At 40.1% G+C, this 18,496-nt stretch overlaps 1 protein-coding gene across 5 annotated transcripts in view; it reads right to left on the bottom strand.

Moving 5' to 3' along the window:
• Positions 1–540: 540 nt before the first annotated feature.
• Positions 541–18,496, bottom strand: part of LOC113020650 (BAR/IMD domain-containing adapter protein 2-like) — a 52,242-nt gene continuing 34,286 nt past the window's right edge. The window contains exons 6-15 of one of the 5 annotated variants that reach the window (XM_026164806.2): positions 17,420–17,557; positions 9,853–10,005; positions 7,810–8,052; positions 6,782–7,013; positions 6,206–6,407; positions 6,016–6,084; positions 5,783–5,936; positions 5,499–5,536; positions 1,807–1,849; positions 541–1,315 (exon numbers count right to left, since the gene is read on the bottom strand). In XM_026164806.2, the coding sequence (XP_026020591.2) occupies positions 1,822–1,849; positions 5,499–5,536; positions 5,783–5,936; positions 6,016–6,084; positions 6,206–6,407; positions 6,782–7,013; positions 7,810–8,052; positions 9,853–10,005; positions 17,420–17,557 (1,257 nt within the window). In that variant the 3' untranslated portion in view covers positions 541–1,315; positions 1,807–1,821. Of the gene's footprint in view, positions 1,316–1,806; positions 1,850–3,505; positions 3,735–3,856; positions 4,033–5,498; positions 5,537–5,782; positions 5,937–6,015; positions 6,085–6,205; positions 6,408–6,781; positions 7,014–7,809; positions 8,053–9,852; positions 10,006–17,419; positions 17,558–18,496 lie in introns of those variants that run through there. The other 4 variants (XM_026164804.2, XM_080300833.1, XM_026164803.2 and 1 more) reach the window with 4 other exon arrangements.

Below are 18,496 nucleotides of genomic sequence, written 5' to 3'. Positions count from 1 at the left end.
GCTCATTCACACAACACATTCTTACTTTTCAACGACACTTTCAGCACTAACCCCATACAGCATATTGTAGAAAAGAAAAACATGCCTCTAATCTTGTGTCCCAGGTGAGTGTACTGCAAAATACTGAGAACAAATGATCAAAGCTATGATAATACTGTACCTTATCTGATAAGCTACCACCCCCTCTAAGCTGAATATATATATATATATATATATATATATATATATATATATATATATATATATATATATATATATATATATATATATATATATATATATATATATATATATATATATATATATATATATATATATATATATATATATATATATATATATATAAAAAAAAAACCTCCTGGCAATCTGGCAGCTTAGATATTACTGAAATTTGAACATAAGGAAAGAGTAGCAGTTTATTCCCGTGTTATACCTGTGGAAATGCGCCTGCACTGTACGAAAGCTTGCTCAAGCCAAAGAAAGTGAAATAATCCCATCAACGTTTTCAGTAATATAAAAATACAAATAGAACTGTGATGCATATTCCCTCAAACCACTTTACAGAACAAAATGGATATCGCCATATGCATATAAAGAAAAAACAAACAAAAAAAAGAACACCTAGAAGGCACAGTTCCCACATTGAAAATCTGGGTATACTGTATCACAACTAGTCAATATATAATTCTATACTATTACCTAACAAAAGCAAAATTATAGTTTACTCATCGCCTGTCAGGGTTCAACCATCAGTCTGAGTATTCAAATTACTCAGTTCACATTACAGCAATGTGTGGTAGACTGTTTACAACCATCCTTTTCTCGTTTTCTCAGCTCATGTAAGCAACTATTGCAGTGTGCCCCTCCACTGATACTTAATTCAAATAATCCTCCAGTGAAAGTTACAGTGTAAAGTGTTGCAGAAACCAAAAAAATAGCATAACAGAAGTACAGATAAATATTAATGTATTGGCATCACTAGTAAAACTTATTAGCAATACCTTATTCACAATTGGTATGATCTAAATAATTAAATCTAACTGTCACACTGTTCTGACTAAAACATTCAATGTTTCGTGAAAGCATTCGCAAAAAACATTGATGGGAAATTCTTTAAGTGAATTTCCACAGCCACTGGGCCCTCTTGCGATAACGTTATACAACTGAAACCTGCCAGTGTTGGCCATTATCTCTTGCTTTTTAAAAAGGAAAGGCCCGCGAGGGTAAAAAGGGGGCAGCAGGCTGCTAGTAGAAGATGGGTGCAGCTCGGTCATCAGAGAAGGAAGGCCGGAGGTAGACCTCCAGGGAACGGTCACTGTGGGGAGAGGAGGGGTGAGACAAGACTTATAGTTAGCTTGAGCAAAGTACAAGATCTAGATGGTTAATTATGTAACCACACCCAAAGACTTCTACCTTCCTAAAGTTTCCAACAGTAAGTTGAGCAAAAAGTTGCAGTTTTGTGAGATTTAGCAAGCATATGATGAACAAATTCTAATTAAATAGCGTGTTATAGGCATGCATGAAGGGTTAGTGTCTTCTCTGTATGATGTTGGGTTACACACAGAAAGAAAAAAAAAATACATAAATTAAAATATAAAAGTACTTCTTTTACAACCCAAGGCCTGCTGGATTGACAGAACCAAGTGATGCCAACTCCAAAGAGGCCAAAGGACAGAAAAGACCAGCTATTCCCCGCGTCTTAACTGCAGCCAGACAGCCAATGACAACAATGAGAACCAGACAGTAATAGAGAGCAGAAGATAAGAGACTGCTTGGCTGAAAGGCGATGGAGACTGGTGGACTTACGGAGGTCCTGTTCCCTCAGAACCGGGACAATTCTGGACCCAAACTGGAAGGTAAAAAGAACTTTTGGATTTGAATGGCTCATCTCTCAGATCATGCATGGGTCACATTTTGTAAGGACACTGGTTAGTCTGGTGCAATGCAAACATACTGAAACTGATAACAGTACACGACTGAAATGGGGGATGCAAAACAGAGGTACGCACTTCATGCTCAACATGCCATACTGTATACAGCACTCTACAATCCTTTCAAATTGCAAAGCTCACTGGGAACAAATCTGACAGTAAATAAAAATAAATAAAATCAACCGCACGTCTGCAAAAAATGTGTGCACTGCTGTTTATATGACCCAAATACAACTCAAGCACAAGTAAGTCAAAATCATATTTAAAAAACAACCAAAGAGAAGGAAAGCAGGCAGGCAGAGTTCAGGTCAAAGTGCACACAACACCACCTCACACACCAACAGGCTATCAAGAGCAGCACAGATGTTACAGGTGCTTGGGGGAGTGAGTAAGGATGAAACCGCATGCACCGAACAGAGTTGTGGCTTGAAATGAGTCACAGGTAGGTGTTGGTTTTGAGAGGGAAAAGTGAAAAATAAAAAGAATCAGTTCTGAGCCGAACAAGGAAATTATCATCGACAGAACAGATTTCTCGTTAGACCACACTGTTTATTAATATATAGATGTATGTTTTATTTAGAATACCTTTGTAAAAATTCACCATACATTCAAGGTCAAATCTCAATATTACATTTTCTGGTTTCCCTCCACAGCATGCATAAGATAAACACTTCAACTAATCAGCAGGTTTCATTGTTTCTGGAAATATGTAAATTTTTTTAATTTAATAATAATATTTATTATTATTATTATCATTGATTTGATTTGATTTTTTACAAGGACAATATATTTTTTTAAAAAAAAAAGAAAAGACCAAAAAAATAAATTAAAAAAACAACAAAAAAAACTACATAGCCACTCAGGGAATACAATCATAAACACTGAAAGCTGCAGAAGCTGTGGTTATTATTTAACCTAAAACTAATTCACAGCTGTTATTGGGGATACTCAACAAAAGATCATGGACCCTTCCAAGCTAACTGTACCTTCAGGATTAGAAGAAAAAAAGTGGGGGGGGGGGGGGGGGGGGAAAGGAAAGAACAAAAAAGAAGACAAAACTGAAGGTTACAGGAGTGAGGCGTTTTATTTAAGTAATAACTGTGGCAGCAGGTTCAGGAAAGGATGGCAAAAAGAGGGTTTGTGTTGACAAAAGTGGGAATTTTAATTTAATTTGCTTTTCTTTTTTTTTACTATACCATGTGATGACCAAAAATACAGTGCAATTTAGTGGACGGACAGAAACAATTTATATTTAGCTATATATAATGTATATTATTGAAGCTCAATTAAAAAAATGCTTCATCGCACATAAAATCTGTATTAAATAGAAAAAAAAAAAAGCAAAATAAGGCATATATGACACACCCTCTGGACGGAAAATAAAATCTAGCACTGACACGAGGAAGCACAGCAGGACGTAGGGGAACTCTCAGAATGGAAACAGAGTAATCTGCCGTGCAGCCTTACTTTGAACAAAGCTTTTTGAGCGTGTATGTGTTTGGTGGGAAATCAATAATATTGGGCCCACTTGTGCTTAAAAAGGCCATTCAGTCAGTGGCTTTAGTACATCGACATTGAAGTCTTTTGGCACTTGTACAGTACATGAATGTCCTTTAGTTTGACAAAATGACACAACCATGTACATGCATGAAAGATAAGCAGTAGCAAAGGCAGTCTCTTGCGAGATCAGTCCGTGATGGTGGACTGTGATAGCGAATTCAGAGTCCATATCGCTGCATGCCGAGCAGGTAGGCCCCGCTCTGGCTCTCTCGCTCAACGCAATCCTCCACCCACCAACCGCTACTGTCCACACCGACACCACCACCAGCAGCACCCCAGGACGGACGGAAGGAGGAAAGGAGGGACCCGGGGAGGAAGAGAGGACAGAAAGGGATGAAACTGGCCTCTTCCATTCGGAGAAGGGGTGTGTGTGGAGGCAGAGGAGAAGAGGTGGAGATAATTGGACAGGAGGGAGGCTAAGAAGGGGGAAAGATGGGGGGGAGGGGGGGGGGAAGAGGCCCCTGTGCTATCCGGAGCTGTCTGTTTCTGTCTGTATGTCTGTTCTCACACAGTCGAAATCAATTTGCCATCAGGACTGTCACTGTGGAACAAAGAGAGAAGGAAGCTTGCCAGGTCGGACACACTCAGAGAGAAATGGAGAAAGACAAGACAGGCACAAGGCGGCAGAGTAGAGTTTAGGAGAAGGGCAGGTGGGGTCAGGAAATCTATTTTGCCCCACCCACAGCTACAACTCCAAACACACCTGCCATAATCAAGAAGATTGGACTTCCAATTCCCTCATCAACACTTTTACGCAGATATGTTTGCTGATATTGTTGTGCATATTTTGATTGTGTTTGACTCGACCAGTCTTTGAAAAACAGACAAACCCAATATGTTGCTGTTGATGAGAAAATCATCAAGTCATCTCCTTAGCTGGAGGGATGCAGTATTAGTCTGTTGGGGTGAATACACCCTGCAGGACAGAGTTGTCTCAAAATACTGATACAGAAAGAAAAATACACACACATTTAGAGCAGACAGGAGTATGTAAAACATCTTGACACTGGTGCCCAAAGCCCCAGGCTGACAAGCAGTGATGACTGAGATGAAGTCAGCGTGATGTCTACTGTCACAACATGTAATCCACCAAACACCAGGACATTTCTCCTCCCTCCCACTCTCACACGTACACACATTTACAGACAGGTATATACGCAAAGATGCACTCCCTGATCGGACAGAAACAGGCACAGCATAATTCTGAATCTTAACCTCACATTACCCTGACGAGTCAGCAAGGACTTGTTTAGAGTTAAAACACAATGGATCAAAAAAAATCACTCTGTCAATACACTGATACTGACCCTGCTCAACTTTAACAAGCTACTTAAAAAGTAAAGAAGAGCAAAGAGGAAAGGATAAAGACGACACAAGAAATAATATTTAAAGCAAACACTGCATACATACAGTATGGCAAAGTTGCAAATTTTAAATTCTATGGCAGAGCAGGACTTTTGTTCTCGTTAGTTTAGAAACAATTAGTGGATGAAGAGATCAGTGGCCTACTGTCAAAGTTGTGTCAAAAAAAAAGAAAGAAAAAAGGCCAAATTTATCCAAGATTGACAGTTTGAAATCAGTAGTGAACTACCGTCTTTGGGATTATTGGCAAAAAATGAATAAATAAAATAAAATAATAGTATAAAATAGATAAATAAGTAAATAAAAACACTCCTGCACATAAAAAAAAATCAAAAACACACTAAATAAATTAAAAAGAGTAATAAAAGTAGATTTACAGAACAATTGAGCTTTGTTACCACTAACTCGGGCATCACACTTCGATCCATACTGACTTTGTGATGACCCCAGTACTAGTAGGTTTTTTTTCCTCAGTAAAATAAATTTTATCTGTTTAGAAAGCAGTGAAAGTATGCTACATTTAAATTGGGATATGCGCATGTTCAGCAGTTGCCTTGCTGCCTCGAGTGTCAAGTGTTTCAGATGGCAGTAGCAGTCATACATTATCGATCAATACTTAGTAGGTAGGGCAAAAAAGGCACTTACCTTGTGGCAAAGCGACCATCATAATCCTCAATAGCAGGCTGAAAAAACAAGTGTTAAGCAGTCATTGTGTGCTCATAGACCCACTACTGAATTATCTGCTGTATTTAAATACAAACACTAGATGGCAGAAAGTGAGCAAAAGTCAGATTTTCACTTACTGCAGGATTACTCATTTAATTACACAACATAAGACAAACTCACGTGGGAGCTACAAATTAATTTAGCAAGTAACAAGTGCAGAAATGGTACTGTTCACTAAAAGGTACAGCGACATGTTACAGTACCTGTGTGCCAAAGCCTGCCATGCTGTAGGGGCGTGGGCGGGGCTGTGCTAGGCTTTGTGCCAGCAGTCGGGCAGTCAGGCCGTAGTCCGGTGTGGGCACTGATGCATCATTCTCCAACAAGTTCCCTGTACTGCTACTTTTCCCATGGTGCAGGCTGGAGGGGTAAGAAAACAATGGCCTCAGACTTGGTCTCATTCAGAATTATTAAGTGTGGCAGTGTTTATCCTGCATACTTCACTCTGAGCTTCTCACTGTCACTGTCAGGAAGCACGCGTGTGTAGGAGAACGGGAACCAGCCACGCCTGTTAAAAGTGCAGAGTTTGTTAAATGTACATGTGCCTATGGCTGCTCCTAATCGACAAACATTTAGCTTATTTTACAGTTTGGATTCGGGCAAAACAGAATAAATTATACATTACTTACATCTTGTTTTTCTCATTCTCCCCATAGTGCCAGCCATCACGCGCTTCAGGCACTAGCAGGGTGATGACATCTCCCTCGGAGAAACTAAGCAGGGTGCTGTTGTCACCTGCAGCGTGGGAAAAGATGGCCTGGACACGGGAGCGCCCGTTCTTTTCCAGTCCTGCCGCCATCGAACTGGATCTAGGCAGGGTTCGTGTCTCTCCTGTTGGGTTTGAAAGCAGATATATGTGAGCAACATGATTAACATCAGGAACTGTTCATAGACTACTGGAATGACTTGAGCTGAACAAACTCATGGAAGAATCAGTCAACAGTCAGACATAACAACATTAGCAGCTTTTGTTATACAATTCTGTACTTAACTGAAATCTTGCATATGATCATATTATCAACATTTTAAAGCAAACTTCACCTTTTCTTTTTTAACTCCATATTCAGGTTGGAACGTAATGTTTCACCGTTATTGGAAAAATATTTGCAATGATAAGTTTTATGCTCCTCAATGAAGGAAGAGGTTCAAACATTCTGCCCATTTTCCTCTTTCGACAGTTTTGTAGTATTTGGATAACATCTTACCCACTGGGTTTTTATTCTTGGCGGGGGCAGGCCTGCGGACAGGTAGGGTATTGGAGTAGACGTCGCTGACCTGTCTCTGGGGCTGGACCTGGGACTGTACCTGTGCCTGGGTTGAAGGGGATGAAGGCCTAACTTGGGAAATAGACATTGCTGCTTCTTCTGCCCAGTATTCCTCTCCTTGGACTCCTGTTGTCCCATTGACCATGGACATGCCATCGGGACCCATCAGTCTCTGAAATAAACAAGCATAGATTCACTAAGAACAATAAAAAAAGGCTTACAGTGTGGAATGCTGTAGCGGCAGTTCATCCTAATTTTTTGGATTAAGATGAAGTTTGGTATATACAGAATAGCACTGGAGCTGTAGACCTACAAAATACATTTCAAAGTGACTGATTAAGTCTAGTAAGTTCATCTAAGTTTACTTTGTTGCTGCACTGCATGAAATGAAGGCTTAACAGCTCATTAACTTGAGTGCCATCTTTAAAGAGAAATGTTTGTTTGATTTGCTTCCTTATGGAGGGCCAAAAGCACATGAGCCGACATAAGGAGAGCAGTGCTAGCTCTTACTCAGTGGTGGCCTTGAGGAAATGGAGTGAAGAAACTCCAGTTAAATAATTTCATTTTCTCTATAAAAATAAGCCTAAAGTATATGTAAAATGCCAGGAATCTTAAATCTTTGACATCATATTTGAGAATTAAATTACAAAAGTAATATAAGGATCACTATCTGCGGAAGTGCACTGTGGGATCAAGCACTGGGGCAGAAGTCCCTTTGAGTCCTGTGGGTTGTAGGGGTTCTGGGGAGACTGGAAACCAGATAAAAATTTTGGGTTGGTCCGTGTGCTCTTCTAGGCCTTTGTCACTGGAATATTCTTTGTCTGAACAATGCTGGTGTGGGTGTGCATGCCAAAGCCTTTACAGGAATGCAAGGACTCATAGGTTTCCAAGCAGAAAATCAATGCTATTAACTAACATAATAAACAGCAACTCACTTATTAACATAAATAAATATTTTCTAAACTTACCGCTGGGTGTCCAAGGCCACTACCCATAAAGACAGCCAACTCTGGGGGCACAGGAAGTGGCTGTGCCCCAGGAATGGGGTCTGAAATGACCAGATTGGATTTGGAGGTATGCAGAGGACTTGCACCCCCAAGGGCAGCAGAGCCCATCTGCTGGGCCAGGAGCATGGCCCTCTCCGGCAGCTTGTTTGGATCTGAGCAGGCCTGTTGCCACACTGGGATCTTCTGGGTCAGAAGGTCTTTACCCTGATAGGAAAAAGGAAGTGATTTGGGGAAACCAGAAAAAACACATTTATGTTAAAAGCAAAGATACTGTTGTGGCTGCAGTGTCACCAGAGAAAAAGCACTCAGCTAAGCAGACCCCCCCCCTTAAAAAAAAAAAAAAAAAAAAAAAAAAACACAAAACAAAACAAAAAAAACAAGTCAAGTCCTCAAAGATATTTCCTTGCAGAGCATCCTTGACCACTGCCCTCAGTGCAGCTTTGATAATGTGCTGCGTGGGTGAGGCAGGCTAACATACAACCAAGCTGCCCACTGCAACATCTCACAGCCCGTGGACACGGCTGTTCTTTTTTAAAACTACCAAAATACTGTGCAGTTAAACCAAGATCACGTTTGTATGTCTGTATGGTACCTACACACACACATGTATGCGCAAACTGTATTTTGTCACTGTGTATTGACCAATCTGCAGCTCACATCATCTCTTTTTTTTCTTTGTGTTACACACAGGCAAACACACACTAGAAACCCTCTGGGAGAGGGTTCTTCAGGTTGCTGAAGGTGAATTCTTCCCACGCACACCCCCATCCTGATTAATGACTAGACTCCATGATGGGGAAAAAAAGCAGCAGGAGGATAGCTGGCACGTGCACGCACGCACGCACGCACGCACGCACGCACGCACGCACGCACACACCTCCAGCCACATCTTCAGGCTGACGGTTTACACCCACCAGTATTCCCTGGAGACAGATTTACTCCATTACACATGAATTTGATATCCTTGAAAAATGGATAGGCTTGTGTTTGCAGTTCACACAAGCTCACAGAAACACACACACACACACACACACACACACACACACACACACACACACACACACACACACACACACACACACACACACACACACACACCATAAATATATAAATTGACTAAATCCTTCTATAACAACTCTCCACTACCTTTGATTGTATGCTATGAGGGGATATTTGCTTGGATTCAAAGGTTCTTTGCTTCAAATGTCAGCACCAATGTGAAAAATAACAAGCAGTTAAACATTCTCTAGTGACTGCTGTTGTAAACAATACAGGCAAAAGGCTGTGTGCAATTTATTTCAATCCATCTTACTCAAGGTTTGGCTTTTTAAAGTCTTTTCCTATTAGCCTTTAATAAACTGAAAAAGCGAAGCCGTTCTCCACATAGAAAAAGGCAACCAGATGCATGCAGGTGCACTGATGGATTACAGCTTCAAATATACCTGTCAGCTTGGCACAGTCTACGATGATAATCAATTTTTTAAAACCAAAGCGGCCCCTTTGAGCGGTCAAAACAAATGCAACTGAATTATATATACAACAGTGGTTCATAAACTTAAAATGACTCTGAGATAACAGATGGGGAGTAGCTGTTTAGACTGACTTTAAAAGCTCTGCACACATCCCTTTTTGACCAGATAATACAGACAACATGTTTCAAATTATCTAAATTAATACAACTGCTGAAAACAGGCTAGGCTCCACATGGAGCTGAGCCTTGCCTACAAACGCTTGATAACTGAACAAATTATTACAGGAAATACTAACCATACAGGTATAAAATATTGTCTTAACCATTTATCCTATTTGGGGTCACCAGTGGGAGCTGTCATAAGTAGAAAGGTAGACAGACGTTTGCAGACAGACAAACATCAATTCAGGCTTGCATTCATATCAACGGCCAATTTAGAATTACCAATTAAAGTATGACTGTGGAAGAAAGTCAGTATCTGGAAAGAGACCGTAGTCTCCACCCAGAACGGTATGATAATTTAGTGATCTTACCTTGCCATGGTAGGCGCTGCTGTTCTTAGCCACAGCACACTGACGGTCGACTAGGAAGCAGTACCTGCGGCGCTCCTCAGACAAGGCCGTCTTGTATCCATCAGCAATGAAGGTGTCCAACTCAGTCTGCTTGCTGCTGATTGTCTCCACATACTGAAGGAGAAAACACAATGGACAGGACAATTACTGAGCAGGACATCATGATTACATCTGCAGATTTATAGAAAGATTCCCAAAGATGTTTATGCAAAAAAAATAAAATAAAATAAAATAAAATAAAGAAGAAGACCTTTCACTATTGCTGCTACAAATTCTACTGCTGAGACAGCCAGGAAAGAAGTTCTGGTTATTGGTACACTGTGAACTACAGATGCTTCATAGGTATTGTAATTAAAGAAAAAAAAAAGTAAAAAGACAGATTTCACATTTAATAAGTAAGGCCAGTGGACGGAAGATCTGTCTAGAAAGGGGTCCTTGCAGCTGGCTAACACCTAAGTACTTTTTTTTTTTCAAAATAACACCCTACTTCACATTCATGCAATTACACACATTCACACCAAGGAGCTGCTCAGTGCTGCACAATCTTATACTGTCAATCACTTCACAGCTCCACTGGAGCAATTAGGGGTTAAGTGCACCTTGGCAGTAATAGTTGTGCAAGGAGAGAGCCTTACTCAGTAACTTTCTCTGGCAAGATTTTCCCTGCCGAGTGCTATCGAGGCACAGCAATTATGACTGAAGATCCCGCAGTGTGGAGGAGGAACTGCTCACAAAGACCCACTAATCCATTTTACATATTGGACAATAACAAATAACAGGTGTGTTAATGTCTGTACAAGAGTGAGTAATGTTAAAACAGCAGGAGGGAGAGATCCCAAACTTTAAGTTTGTCTAAACATGAATTCTGTAAAATGGGAAATGTCAGCGGGGACGGCACACAGACATGCACACGCATCGAAGGGTCAGTAAGTGGCGAGAAGCTATAGGGAGTCTTTTTTTTAACAAGATGAAATGGCATTTAGGTGTTTTTGTGACCACGTTCTTCCAAAGTGCATTTACATTGCATTGAGTTTGCATTCAAATAGCTAAGAGTTTTGCAGACTATTCTAAAAGTAGGTCAAATGAGTCAACTTTCATGGCTTTAATACTGTACCATCTGCTAATAAATACTGACCTAGAAGAGTGTGTTATATTTACTTGCATTGATTTTTAACTAGAGTGAAAACTGGGGTTTCTTTTGGTTGAATGCTCTGTAAATATACTTCATTCAGGTCATCTATGTTAAACATAAATACACTGTTGCAAGAATAAGATATCGACAATGCACATTATTTACATGAGCACTTAAATCCATCATAGGAATTTAAGAAATTTAGCCATACATGCAAATTTTAATCTGTAGTCCCGCCAGGTTTATGATAAATATTCTTAAAAAGTAAAGTTTGGATTAGTCTGAATCTAATATTAGCTAAATTCGGCTGCTTCCTTAACATACGGGGTCACCGCAGAGGTTACTTTAGGTCTGCTTCGAATGACCTTCTGGTGCAACCTGTCATCTTTCAGGACCGAACTTGGATCTTCTCTTGTTCGGTGAAGGTGTAAACCACTGCATAGTAAAGCCACAAGTCTGCATCAAACATGATTCCTGGGTATTTGAATCTTACTGGCTGAAAAGAGAAAAATAGTTCATAACTTATGCTGCTGTTGGATCTCAGTGTGATTAATAGGTCCTAAGTTCAGTGTTCTTAATTAAAATAGAAGTTCGAGGGTTCCACATTGTGGCCCATTAAGACTGATGAAGTTGATCAAATTCCTCCCCGTAGGCAAATCTAAGATCCCACGGTGAGACCACGCAGCGCCGATGTACTGCATTTCATTGAGTAACCACCAGAGCACACTACTTCCCCACTGCCAGCAGTCAACACAACACTGATTCCATGCGTGTAGGAATATTTAAAGTGGCTAAATGATAGTGAACACAAACATTTTGAAAAAGATGCGTCCAGCCATTCGTTTGCTTATCTAATTCAGGGTCACAAGGGGAGAGGTGTGGGACTGTAGCCAGTACCCCACTTAGAAGCGGGGAACCGCTGGACAGGTTGCCAGTCTGTCTCAGGGTTAACACAGGAAGACAAACAACCATTCACACTCAGGTTCACACCTACTGCCAATTTATAATTAACCTAACATGCATGGCTGTCGATTGTGGGAGGAAGCCGCCGTACCTGGAGAGAACCCACACAGGCACAGGAAGAACATGCAAATTCGACAGAAAAAGGTCCCAGACGGCCGGTGGATTTGAACCCGGGACCGTCTTCCTGTGAGCAAACAGTGCTCACCACATTTTGAATTCCAGCCTTTTGTCACAGGAAGAAATTCACCTGCACCATTACACAATTCAATGGAGCCAAGTTGCAAATCAGGAAAGAGAAGGATGGAAGAATGATGCACATATTTTAGTCTACTGAGAGCTCTTTATTTCTTTTTCTTTTTTTTTACTACATTTTAATTTGGGGCATTCCTGCTCCCACCTGTTGCTTTCTTATTAAAGACTGCAATTTTGTTTTGGTATGAGTCATAGTCTACATTGCAGAGAGAATAAAGAGAGGGGGCAGAAAGCAAGAGAGAAATATGTCATACATCCACCCCAAAGGTAGACAATTCAGCTTGCTAAAATGTGTAAATGGGTCTTCAGTTATATCAGGGAAGCCACAAAATGACCATTTAAAGATCTGCTCCTCTTCTTCTTCTCATTTCTCTGTTGGAGTGACCCTTTTTTGTTTCTGCAGCCTGTGACTCACAGTCTGCTAGCCTTTCTAGCACTTCTAAGCAGAGCTAATAGGAGCAGCTCAACCAGTGTGCCCTCTCCACTTGTCAAATTCACAAGCCCCAAATTCTCAGTCATTCAAAAGGTCACCAAAGTAACCCAAGACAATGATGCAGTAAGAAAAAGCCTAAGCAAACACCAGCCACTATTATAGCTTAGGGACCTCAGGCTACATCATAGATCGAATGACTTGTTTTGCAAAGGTTATGAACATGAATGGAACCTGCTACAAGTTAGTGCAGTTCTTACATTCAGAGTTCACTGGATTAGCATATCTGCCTCTCTCTTTTTATGCCTCTTTACACTGACATATTCAGGACGAAATCCTAATAAGACAGCAAAAACTGCATGTGGCATTATGCACTCTGTTGCACTGTGTACCAACAGGGCTTTCCATAATTGCACGCAACGTGGAGGGAGGAGCGTTCACATCCTTCAAAAAGTGAAGAAAACTATAAGATTCAAAACATCAAAACTGTTTATACTCCGTTTATTCCTGTGGGGATTCGAGAGCATCTCATTGCACAGCTCAGAGCTGCTTAGGTCTGCTCTTCTGTTCCTTCCTCATCAGTACTCTTCGGATTCAAGAACTGTATTGTAATGCTTCAGGGCACGACAGAAGGAAACTACACATTACAGTGTCTTTGTCAAAGCTCATATCTTGTGCCTTTTTCGAGCTGTGCATGAATGTGAATGAATGTACCCACAATTCCAGGTTGGGATCACTTTTCATTTTTTTTAATGACACAGAGCTGAAGAAGCCCAGAGCTTATCAAACATCTAATGACATTAATTCTTAATCATGAACTCTTCTGTCTGTGACTGTCTGGGCTCTTATTAACAGCCTCTACAGAGCAAAGGAGTTTATCTAGATGAAACACCTTTCTATAGTACCTTTGTCCTCTCCAATGAACTACATAATGAACTGATTAGTATTCTAGCAGGCTTTGACCACTGAAGGCAAGAGAGAATGAGGAAGGGAGGAAATACAAAGGCACATATACCGAAGCGGGAGAGACAGTGGAGTGAGAGGAGAGGAAGGCGATCAATAAGTTTGCCAGACTGTTCAGACATACTTTACTTTTTAATGAAAAGAGAGGCCACGAAAAAAAGGAAATCTTTTTGCCTCTCATCTGCTAAAATAACAGAAATTTGGCCTAGGAGAAGGAAATGGTGAGTGCATCTTAGCAACTTTTAGTTGTGCTTTCTCAGTTGCTGGAGAAAGAACCATTTTCTATCTGCACAAAGTAAGCTGCGGACTTTATATCTGCAGCCGGTCACTTTCTATCTCTTTCTAGGTGGATGGTTGTCATTGTGCAGCGCAGGTCTTGTGGGAGTGCAGGGCTCTTTCCCTCTCTGTGTGTCGTCTTCCCTGCGGGGCTCAGGCACAAACGAGTTGACTTTTCTCTCACACGCCCACAGACATGATATGATCAGGGAGAGTGAGCGGGCTGAAAATGAGAAAGGGAGATTGATTTTTGCTTTTTTCTGCTAACTGACTGAACATTGTAGGTCCAGAGCTTTTCTGGTCATACAAACTCAGACGAAGAGCTTCAGTTCTCTATGCCCAATAAGCAAAAGGTGTATTTTTTGATTATTGGGTAGTAGCTCTGTGATATTAGTCAGTTTATTTGCCCAACTACTGTGGCAACTACTTTCCTCTTGCACAGCCATTAAGAAAAAAAAAAGATGGATTGATGCCCCCAGGGGTCTTTTGCAATCCTATTACAACTCTGAAGTCTATAATAAAGCTAAACTGTCAGTAGAATGTAAAGACAGAAAGCATTAATCTAAGTTGGCCTGTCATCGGGAATTTAGACCAATATTTTGAAATTTTACATCATTAAACTACTATTTGCACTTCTTTATTTCTGAAAGTTGCATTTGCTGTTATAAAATTATGCCATGGGAACCTTACCACAGGTCTAATTATGTAGCACACGCTTCAGGTAGCCAGATACATGTAGCAACTTGCCATTCTTAGCTGAGCTTTATTGCTGTAGTGCCCTCAAACATCCGTCTCAATTCAAGCAGTGGTCTGAACAAAACCGGACGGCTACACACTGCGAGCTTTGATGCTTTATGATGACACTTCAGACGGCGTCTCTTCATGACATGCCTGACACCGTGGAACAAACTCAATGTGACACAGCAGTCAGATCAATCCAGCACTGCCATACTGCTCCAGACAGGATAGGGCAGATGTGTGACTAAGTGCGTGTCATAGCATGTAAACTGATCAGACAGAGGAGGAGCCTATTCTTCAAGAACCTGAAAAGCAAAGGAATGTTTTTAAACCCAGAGAACTCTGGAAGACAGCGCTATGCTTAAGTGAGGCTAGAATCATCAATCGGATTCTGTCATGGACGGCCACACTTCACGGCAAAGACCAACCCCGCAGTAATTACCCTACAAGTCTTGACCTGTTAGTTTGACATTTTTCCCTCCATCAGACTCAAGTTTCCAGCCTTGTGAAGGAACAGCAATCACACTGTTGACATTCTCTGCTGTGTCATTTTTCTCAGTTTGATATTGACACTGGCTACAGGACTAAACAAATAAACAGCATTTGAATAAAGCCTGACAATGAGAAAAGGAGTGCCTTTGCAGGAGCGTGTTTTCTGCTGTCAAGCAGGTGGTCAAATGCTAGATAATGAACTATGAAAGATAACTAATTAAGTTATGTCTAACAGCAAAGAGTCTTTTCAACTCGTCAACATTCGTTTCACTTGAAGGACTCCCACAGATGCTGCTTTCCTATGGAAACAATCACGAAATGAGTGCAAGCGGTGCTTTGATCTCTTCGTGGATCCAGTTTCCATAATGCATGTAAACACTGAGTCAGCATTGTTTACAATTTGATTGCTTTGTTTTTTTAAAAATCATTTTCTTTTAAGTGATGATTAAACATTTGTTCTATACTTCACAGCAGGTTATAAAGTAAATGTCGAATTTCTAATAACTGTGCAAAAGACACACAGTACTGTGCAAAAGCGTTGAGCCATTGATCATTCCTTTATATTTTATTTCTAAAGGAGCTAGATATTCTGCTGTTTTTTTAAAGTGGTCTTGAGCAGCATTTCTCCAGGCTGTCAGTATTTCAAACATTTCTCTTTGGATATTTCCTGCTTTAGCACTCTTTTTTTTTTTGACCTATGAATGTTTGAAACATAAACAGGCACCTAAATCAAGGGATGAACCACTTTTTTGTCCACACGTAAAACACATCTTGGAAAAGAGCCAATTTTAGGTTGTATCTTTAGGCGTTTTGTAACTGGCAGCCTGTCACAGAACATGTAATCTGTTCTGATTTCTTGAGATGAATCTGCAAAAAGATGCCAAAGATAACACATTTTGACAGGCATAAAAAAAATAATCTTTTTGCATCAAGGTGATTCCTAGAGAGCTATTAGCTTAAAGATTGGCATATACCAGCATGGTGCACAGTGTTACCTTAAGAAAATTGAGGAAACCGTAGAAGTGGAGTGCAAAAGTAGTGGCAGAGTTAATAAAAATATTAATAGCAGATGAACTGTGTCTGAAAGTAATGTCTTTAAGAAATTTGGAAAAAATAAATAAATCACGATTTGATACAAGATAAAAGAGATGAGAAATGAGTGTTATGGAGTGATAAATCTAAAGCTGAAGTTGTTGATTTAAACATATGCACAGGACGTCAGGAGAGAGATACAACAGTGAGTTTCTACCCAGATTTTAGATTTTGATCCAACATGCAATCCCAACTAAAAAGCATCTCTTTGCCAGCAACGTCATTTTTCAGCATTACCACACACACTGCCAATGATTTAAAAGCATACCTGAATAGAAAGCCAAACAATGGACCACTATCAGTAACTAATTATCAGTACTAGATAGGACTATCAGTACTAACACTATCAGAACACATGTACTGGCCTCCCAGGAGCCTGGACCTCACCATTATCGAAGCAGTGTGGGAACTAAAGGTAGCTAACATCCAAAGCAGAGCTTTGAGAAGCCTGGTGAACTCTTCCTGCAGATTACTTAAACTACAAGAAAGCTTGGCTAAGACAGTTCAGGCTGTGATACGCTGTAGTATTATTAGGATAATCATTTTATTAAGCAACTAGAACACAGAAAAAATTGGATAAATAGTATACTTAGATAACATCCGGCTATGACTTTTTTTTTTTTTTTTAAACCATCAACATTTGATGTATAACATCCTCAGATTTCTGTCATCGTATCTAGCCCATTTTTGATAATTGAGTCATCTATTTTGTGTCACATTTGCAGGCTGTGCTTTTACTCACCCCATTAAAACGTTGATCAAAGCTTTGCGCTGTAACATACTGGCTGAGTAAAGTGCACACACCTCGGTACATGAATTAGTGTAGTTATTTCCTCACGCATGTTCTTGTCAAAGTGCTTGTCATACATGTCTCAATGTAATAAAGATTGTTAAGGGTGCACAGTTCATAATCAAACCTCCACTATTTGCCTTCCCACTCAGGACAACTCCTCATCACCACCACATCCTAGCTGTTTTGAGTCTTATAAGTCACCCAAATTCATGGAAATCCTGCTGAAACTAAGCACAGCAGTCCATCTGACTTGAGAAACTCAAGATTTGGTTTGTTATTTCTGAATTTTGTTCTTGTCATTTCTGTTCTTGGGTGCTTTGCATGCTTAAATGTTGCCCTTTCATTGTAATAATTGCAAATGTTTGAAGACATGCAAAAACTCTCAAAACAGGCTCACCTGTATCTCTTTTTCTCCATACTTGGAGGGGTTCTTGCTGCCCTGGCTCTTTCTGCGCAGCTTCTTTAGTTCAGCTTGGCACTTCTCCAGACTCTCCCCTTTGCTCTTGTGTTCCATCTGGTATTTCTTCAGGGCAGCCTACGTGGGGCAGCAAGTGGTGCACAACACAAAATTAGACTTCCTAAAACAGGGCCGCAAATTAAATAGTCTGAGTGAGAAAAAAACAAAAAGGCAGAGAAATAAATGAGGCAAGTAACAGGAATGAAAACCATTTCCCAAAGGTTTTCAGGCAAGTTTGAAGCTCAGAAGAAAACTAAAAAACAAAACTCTGGATTCCACCCATAGCACAAAAGCACAGAAATAATTTGCTAGAGTTCTGAAACATGCTACAGTTTTATGATACACCAGAAAATTATTTTTTGTATGGCACTGATGCTGCAAGATAGGATAATTTAAAAATGTCCCAAAGCAGTCTTTTTTAATTAATGCAATTTACATAATCTTTTATAAGCTCTGGGACTGCTTCTTTTTGACTGATTTAACATCTGCACTGCTTGCGATTGTGTCTCCTAAAGCATTTGCTGTCACTAAGTACTTTCTCAACCTGGTTAAAATTGATTTTCATGATGTAAAATGGGCAACAATCAGTGAGATCCAACAATGTTTAAAAAAAACAACAAAAAAAAAAAAAAAAAACCAAAACAAAACCAATGCATGATTGCTTGTAAAAATGATAAAAGCTATTCATTAGTGTTTTTTTTTTAAACCAGAAATGTACTTTGATTAATATAATTTGCTTATTTATTCATTTATAAGCAAAACAACTTTGTTTCCAGGCTTTACCAGCTCTGTTGCTATAGAAACAGTGCCTAGTGTGACAAAGCTCATGTGGTTTCAGTACACGGCAAAATTGGAGAGCTCATGCATGAGGGTTCAACACCCACATTTGCATACTGTAAGTCACTGAAGATGCAGGTAGCATATTCTAGGTATTCTGAAAAGGCACAGAAAAGAAGCCGCTGTTGTCACCAGGAATCTAGCAGTATGACACATGCGGTTTTTCAATTTCATAGCTGA

This window comes from Astatotilapia calliptera, chromosome 4 (genome assembly GCF_964374335.1).
Source record: "Astatotilapia calliptera chromosome 4, fAstCal68.1, whole genome shotgun sequence".
In the NCBI taxonomy this organism is placed as follows: Eukaryota; Metazoa; Chordata; class Actinopteri; order Cichliformes; family Cichlidae; genus Astatotilapia; species Astatotilapia calliptera.
Note: the sequence above shows the minus strand (reverse complement) of the source record. Positions and strands in the feature narration are given on the sequence as shown.